This window comes from Gadus chalcogrammus, chromosome 17 (genome assembly GCF_026213295.1).
Source record: "Gadus chalcogrammus isolate NIFS_2021 chromosome 17, NIFS_Gcha_1.0, whole genome shotgun sequence".
In the NCBI taxonomy this organism is placed as follows: Eukaryota; Metazoa; Chordata; class Actinopteri; order Gadiformes; family Gadidae; genus Gadus; species Gadus chalcogrammus.
In genome coordinates this window covers 12,188,295-12,195,794 of record NC_079428.1, presented here as the reverse complement: position 1 = coordinate 12,195,794, position 7,500 = coordinate 12,188,295, and the positions used below count along the sequence as shown (strand labels likewise).

Sequence of the window (7,500 nt, the reverse complement as noted above, 5' to 3'; positions counted from 1 at the left end):
CGCACACTGCTTCGAAGGGTTAGTCCGTGTGTGTGTTTGAGAGAGTGTGGGTATGTGTGTGAGAGGTCCTGTTTGTTTTCTTTAGAGTGTGTGTGTGTGTTTTGAGACAGTGTGTGTCTTGAGTGTCCAAAGAACATACTGACACAATTTCCACAAAGACTGTGAAACATCATATAATCTTACATTGACTCCCAATGTAAGATCTCTCTCTCTCTCTCTCTCTCTCTCTCTCTCTCTCTCTCTCTCTCTCTCTCTCTCTCTCTCTCTCTCTCTCTCTCTCTCTCTATGTCTCTCTCTCAGGAGAGAGAGTGCGGAGCTGTGGCAGGTGGTGTTAGGTTTGAATAACCTGGACCACCCCGGTGCTCACAGCCAGACCCGGGGGGTGCGCTCCATTATCGTTCACCCCCGCTACAACCGGGCGGTGGTGGACTACGACATCAGCATTATCCAGCTGGAGACAGAGGTGAGACATGCGCACAGACAGGTCGATAGATAGAGAGACAGACCGACAAGTAGACGGAAAGACAGGCAGGGCGATAAAGCGAGAGGCAGGGAGATAGAGAGACAGACAGGCAGGTAGAGGGAGAGACGGACAGGTCGATAGAGAGAGACAGACCGACAGGGAGATGGAAAGACAGGCAGGGAGATAAAGAGACAGAAAAGTAGATTGAGGGAGAGACAGACAGGTAGATGGAAAGACAGGCAGGGCGATAAAGAGACAGGCAGGGAGACAGAGAGACAGACAGGCAGGTAGAGGGAGAGACAGACAGGTCGATAGAGAGAGACAGACCGACAGGGAGATGGAAAGAAAGGCAGGGAGATAAAGAGACAGAAAAGTAGATAGAGGGAGAGACAGACAGGTAGACGGATAGACCAACAGAAAGAATGACGGGAGAGGGACAGACAGGGGAAACAAGCAAACGGATAAGTTGATAGAAAGAGAGACAGGTAGATAGAGAGAAAGACAGACAGATAGAGAGATAGACAGACTGACCTGCAGTAGTATAGCATCAGTTGGACCGGGAAATGGGATTTTCTTGTGAAATACTAAACGGTGTGTCTGTTTGTTTGTGTGTGTTTCTAGGTAGAGGAGACAGAGTTCGTGAGGCCTGTGTGTCTCCCTGATCTAGACCAGCTCCCTCTGCCTGACGCCTACTGTTACATCACCGGATGGGGCCACACGGGGAACAGGAGTACGCACACACACACACACACACACACACACACATGCACCCACACACACACGCACACACAGACGAACACACAGACGCACACACCCACGCACCACTATGTTTCTGTAATCAGAAATACCATAACGTCAGATGATCCAATAATCTATTATACCACTAGAGGGCAGTACTGGACACTCTAACAACTTTGCTTTGCCCCATGATCCTCCTAAAGGGGAATTCACCCCTAAAACAACATTGAGCTTCAACACTATATTTCATCATATATACATCCGCACTGTCCGATCCGTCTTCCATCTCTTCTCCCTCTCCCTCTCGCTCTGTCAACCAAAGAGCACTATCATCTGTATTGTCAATCATCTCGGCCCCCATTCAGAACTTGTAGTCGTGCATTTTTTTTTTCCGCTGATTTGATGACGCGTCAAATCACCGGAAGTGTATTGGTAGAAATATTTACTTTTTTAATTTGGGGTTAGTATATTAAATTGCAGCGAAATCAACTACAAATATATGATGAAATATAGTGTTGAAGCACAATGTTGTTTAAGGGGTGGATTCCCCTTTAATCAGTCCTGCTTCTTATTCTCCCTGTTTGTGTGTGCGTGCGTGCGTGCGTGCGTGCGTGCGTGCATGCGTGCGTGCATGTGTGTGTGTGTGTGTGTGTGTGTGTGTGTGTGTGTGTGTGTGTGTGTGTGTGCGTGTGTGTCTCCTCAGTGCCCTTCAAGCTGCAGGAGGGAGAGGTTCGTATCATCTCACTGTCTCACTGCCAGTCGTACTTCGACATGAAGACCATCACCTCCAGGATGCTCTGTGCCGGCTTCGAGGCCGGCACCGTGGACTCCTGCATGGTGAGAACTACATTACCCAGCATCCTTAGCTCCATCCGATGAAAACCGCATGCTGATCTGTAACTACGCTCGGTTCGGTACCACTTTACGTTGACAAATTAATTGCTACTCAATATACTGTACAGTGTGTATATATATATATATGTGTGTGTATTCACTTTTAAAAATACCTTAGAAGTATTTTTTATACTTTTATACTTATATTTTCTATACCATATTAGTGACTGGTGCACGATTATTGTCATTGTGTGCAAACTGTGGCCAAACTGTCAACTTGAAACTTGGCCCACCAAATTTGAGCCATCACAAATGGGGTATTTATTTTGAACATCGCATAATGCATACGTTGTTTTATGCGTGTGCGTGCGTGTCCAGGGCGACAGCGGGGGTCCGTTGGTGTGTGAGGAGCAGGATGCGGAGGGTCCGCTGGGCCGCTGGACCCTGTTCGGTCTCACCTCCTGGGGCAGCGTGTGCTTCAGCAAGGTCCTTGGACCGGGCGTCTACAGCAACGTCACACACTTCACCCCCTGGATCCAACGGCAGATATACCTGCACACCTACCTGCTGGACTAGAACCACACACCTACCTGTCTACTGGAATAGAGCCACGCATATACACCTATCTACTGGAGTAGAACCACACATATACACCTATCTACTGGAGTAGAACCACACATATACACCTATCTACTGGAATAGAACCACACATATACACCTATCTACTGGAATAGAATCACGCATATACACCTATCTACTGGAAAAGAGCCACAACTAAGTTCCTATCTACTGGACTAGAGCCACAAATATACACTTATTTACTGGACTAAAACTACAATGTACACAACACATATCTACTGGAATAGAACCACAAATAGACATCTACCTATCTGGCCGCAAAAATAACGATGTAAGGAGGTAAACAAAAAATGAAAAAAGTACAGATTTGCCAAACACAGTTATGCTAGCAGTTGTGAACGGTAACTATGTACATTAACTCAAGTACTCAGGTAGTACTTCACTATTTGTACCTGTCTTTTAATGTTGTTTTACGTTACTATTAAGTTACTCTGTTAGTACATTAACTCTAGTCGACCACCTTAGGACCAGGTACATTAACTCTTTGACCAACTTAAGACCAGGTGTATTAGTACATTGACTCTATTCTTCCACCTTCAGACCAGGTGTATTAGTACATTAACTCTATTCTACCACCTTCAGACCAGGTGTATTAGTACATTGACTCTATTCTTCCACCTTCAGACCAGGTGTATTTGTACATTAACTCTATTCTACCACCTTCAGACCAGGTGTATTTGTACATTAACTCTATGACCACCTTTAGACCAGGTGTATTAGTACATTGACTCTATTCTTCCACCTTCAGACCAGGTGTATTAGTAAATATGCTGTAGTCGACCACCTTAAGACCAGGTGTATTAGCACCCTAACTCTAGTCGACCACCTTAAGACCAGGTGTATTAGCACCCTAACTCTAGTCGACCACCTTAAGACCAGGTGTATTAGCACCCTAACTCTAGTCGACCACCTTAAGACCAGGTGTATTAGCACCCTAACTCTAGTCGACCACCTTAAGACCAGGTGTATTAGCACCCTAACTCTAGTCGACCACATTAAGACCAGGTGTATTAGCACCCTAACTCTAGTCGACCACCTTAAGACCAGGTGTATTAGCACCCTAACTCTAGTCGACCACCTTAAGACCAGGTGTATTAGCACCCTAACTCTAGTCGACCACCTTAAGACCAGGTGTATTAGCACCCTAACTCTAGTCGACCACCTTAAGACCAGGTGTATTAGCACCCTAACTCTAGTCGACCACCTTAAGACCAGGTGTATTAGCACCCTATCTCTAGTCGACCACCTTAAGACCTAGCACCCTAACTCTAGTCGACCACGTTAAGACCAGGTGTATTAGTACATTAACTCTGTAGTGTACTACCTTTTAACCAGGCGTATTAGTGCTTTAACTTTGTAGTTGATTATCTTTCAACCAGGTGTATTAGTACTTTAACTCTGTAGTCCGTTATCTTTCAGCCTATTGTATTAGTGCTTTAACTCTGTAGTCTGTTACCTTTCAACCAGGTGTATTAGTACTTTAACTCTGTAGTCTGCTACCTTTCAACCAGGTGTATTTGTACTTCAACTCAAGTATTGGGGGTTGTGCAGTCGGCCCCCCTCTGCTTCTAGTGCCTATACTCGATGCTGTGTCTGTAACTCACAGGTAGGGGGCGCCACTAACCCCAGTAACGATATGACCCTGCAGCGGTTCCACGCCTTGTCGATGGACCCATGAGCAAGCTGCTCCTCTCATTAGCGCCTCGTTAGATAGTAGCGCTGATGCTATCGACATACAGGCCCACTTAGTTAGAACTAAACCAGGACAACTGTGAGCAGACTCTGCTTCAAACAACAGCTTTCCCGTGGTCTCCTGGCAACGGGGACCATCCCAGGACCTCTGTGGTAAACCTCAGTGTAGCGAACTTGCGAGCTAAGTTAGCGCTGCTTTCCGCAAAGCTTCTCTCTATCGTGCCTGTATTCAAACTGTGTTGCTTTGTATCATGTCCTCAACTTGCGTGCGTGTGTGTGTGTGTGTGTGTGTGTGTGTGTGTGTGTGTGTGTGTGTGTGTGTGTGTGTGTGTGTGTGTGTGCATGTGTGTTATATTCAGGAGCTCTTTCTCTGTTCTGTGTGATAACAGGAACATTCCACTAGTCGTATGTGTTGATGATTTCTGCTTTCTTTTCTACAAGTATTTTTCTACTGCTTTTCTATGTCATGCTAGTTGTAGAAGATGAGGTGTGTGTGTGTGTGTGTGTGTGTGTGTGTGTGTGTGTGTGTGTGTGTGTGTGTGTGTGTGTGTGTGTGTGTGTGTGTGTGTGTGTGTGTGTGTGTGTGTGTGTGTGTGTCCCATGCCAGTATTAGCGGTCACACATTGTACTCGTTGGTGATGATGATGAAGAAGAGGAGTTGTTTGTAAACACGATGTTGTAAACAGATTTGATTTGTGTTGTTCTGTATGCCACCATTAAACCTTTACGCACAACGTTAAGATTAATTATTCTGGTTCTTCATGTGCACATGTGTGTGAGTGTGTGTGCGTGCCTGTTTGAGATGTCTGTGGTGTCTGTCTGTGTGTTTGTGACTCACATCCAGTCAAGACTCACATGGTCTCTTCTTATTCCTGTCCTTCCTCTCGCCCTCCCTGATTCACTTTAATATCAGTTTTATTCACCCTCTACAGACAAAACATTGATACTGTGGACCGAAGACACATCTTTATTCTGTCTTGACGTTTTAAGAGACAGCAACATGGGGTGGGACATTATGAATAACACTACAATATGATTAACGTAGACTATTCAGTTAAAATCCCCTGACTGCTAGACACTTCACATCTTTTCCCCGTCTGACCGAACATAAGTATTAACTTGATGTTGGATATCCTGGATTTCCATCCGTCTGAGACGTATAACTATATCTCAGACTGAGAGTCCAACGTCAAGTTAAAACTTGACGTTGGACTCTAAGTCTGAGATATAGTTATACGTCTCAGAAAGATGGAAGCACAAGTCTGATGTATAGTAGATATCTTGCTGATGTAATTTCCTTTATGAAGTTGATATTTTCTTCAAATGATAATACAATAACTGAATGTATTCTTCATGTATTCTTTACCGTCAAGTAACTTTTTTCAATAAATACTAATAATTAATAAATCACTTAAGATGCATTACTTAACTCGCTCACCGGTGCTCGATCAATCATTTAACAATTACGCAACCGACTCTCAAACCAACTCACACACACAGAACTCCCTCTCACCTTAGCGTGGGTCAATCGGTACAGGTTGGCAGGGCAAAAGCTGCTCTTGTTTTCAGTGGGTATGCAGGAGGGTTTAGCGCAACAAGCACCTTCCCTGCTGGACAAACACACTGCCCCGCCAGCCCCCTTCACAGGCCAGCATTACAACACAAAGCTGTAGCCGCCACTCACACACACACACACACACACACACACAGACATGAGCGATGGCGTTTCACTGCTTGTTAGGGGAATGTGGAGTAATACGTTGATTAGCTGTTACGGACACGCACACACACACACACACCCAGGTGAACTCACCCTAGCATTAGCACCTGTCGTCCGTCACACGTAACTTAACGAGTCTTCACTTAATAGTAGGCCTGAACTCACCTGTTAGGGCTTGGCACCTATGTGTGAGTGTGTGTGTACCTGTGTGTGTTTGTGTGTGTGTTTGTGTGTGTGCGACCCCACTGAGCTCCGTTGCCTTGACGTGATTCTGTTTGCCAATATGAAAGAGAACATCCATATGTCTCTCTCTCTCTCTCTCTCTCTCTCTCTCTCTCTCTCTCTCTCTCTCTCTCTCTCTACTTCCCTCTTTCTCTCTCTGTCTCTCTAGTCTACCTCTCTCTCTCTCTCTCTCTCTCTCTCTCTCTCTCTCTCTCTCTCTCTCTCTCTCTCTCTCTCTCTCTCTCTACTTCCCTCTTTCTCTCTCTGTCTCTCTAGTCTACCTCTCTCTCTCTCTCTCTCTCTCTCTCTCTCTCTCTCTCTCTCTCTCTCTCTCTCTCTCTCTCTCTACTTCCCTCTTTCTCTCTCTGTCTCTCTAGTCTACCTCTCTCTCTCTCTCTCTCTCTACTTTTCTCCCTCTCACCCTCTTCTTCTCTCTCTCTCCTAACCCTACCGAAGGCTGCTTCTCTCTCTCAAGAGACAGAGATAAAGACAGGGAGAGAGGTGCCAGCTGAATGTGTCTCATCAAGTCGAGACGTCCACTCCTCCACACATCTCTCTAGGTAAGTCTATCCATCTATATGGTTCTGTCTGTTTCATATAGCTCTATCTTACGATCTATCTATTGATATATTGAACTCTGTATCCACCACTAACTACAGCATGTGTCTGCCTTCTTGCTACTGTCTTGTCTGTCATTGTTTTGTCTATTTCTTTACTTTTAGATTCCTCATTTCACACCAATAAACTATCACGTGCGTGTGTGTGTGTGTGTGTGTGTGTGTGTGTGTGTGTGTGTGTGTGTGTGTGTGTGTGTGTGTGTGTGTGTGTGTGTGTGTGTGTGTGTCTGTGTAAGAGAGGGCAAGTGAGTTCTCATGTGAAGTTATGCTGCTGAACCTTTCTTGGCTTAATGATTGTTGGGATGAAACTATAAATCACGAGAGTGACAGAGAGACACTGTCAAAGTGTTATCGTTTCAGTGTCTTGTTTGTCAATCTCAACTGGATCTTTAGATGTTCCCTTGGGGTTATATTGATAATAATGGTTTTGAAACATTCATGCCAATAAAGCATTTTGAATTGAATTGATGATGAGACAAAGTGAGGGAGGGAGGGAGAGAGGTATTGAGGTGAAGTGAGAGAGAAGTGGAAATGGGATTAATTAAAAGAAGTAGTGTAAAGGGGAAGTGGGGGAG

At 45.1% G+C, this 7,500-nt stretch overlaps 2 protein-coding genes across 5 annotated transcripts in view; both read left to right on the top strand.

Moving 5' to 3' along the window:
* corin (corin, serine peptidase) overlaps positions 1 to 4,927 on the top strand; it is a 29,725-nt gene extending 24,798 nt beyond the window's left edge. Inside the window, exons 20-25 of one of the 3 annotated variants that reach the window (XR_008893037.1) lie at positions 1 to 18; positions 301 to 463; positions 1,085 to 1,193; positions 1,905 to 2,038; positions 2,414 to 3,345; positions 3,470 to 4,927. The exon at positions 1 to 18 is cut by the window's left edge and continues 175 nt beyond it. Coding sequence is in view for 1 of the 3 variants with exons in the window: in XM_056576271.1 (XP_056432246.1) it covers positions 1 to 18; positions 301 to 463; positions 1,085 to 1,193; positions 1,905 to 2,038; positions 2,414 to 2,611 (622 nt within the window). In the remaining 2 variants the exon portion in view is untranslated. Of the gene's footprint in view, positions 19 to 300; positions 464 to 1,084; positions 1,194 to 1,904; positions 2,039 to 2,413 lie in introns of all 3 variants that reach the window. The other 2 variants (XR_008893036.1, XM_056576271.1) reach the window with 2 other exon arrangements.
* A 1,827-nt stretch (positions 4,928 to 6,754) lies between these two features.
* The window catches only part of LOC130370537 (sodium/hydrogen exchanger 9B2-like), an 8,173-nt gene continuing 7,427 nt past the window's right edge, over positions 6,755 to 7,500 (top strand). For both annotated transcript variants that reach the window (XM_056576302.1, XM_056576301.1), the window contains exon 1: positions 6,755 to 6,868. The gene's annotated coding sequence lies outside the window, so the exon portion shown is untranslated. The remainder of the gene's footprint in view (positions 6,869 to 7,500) is intronic.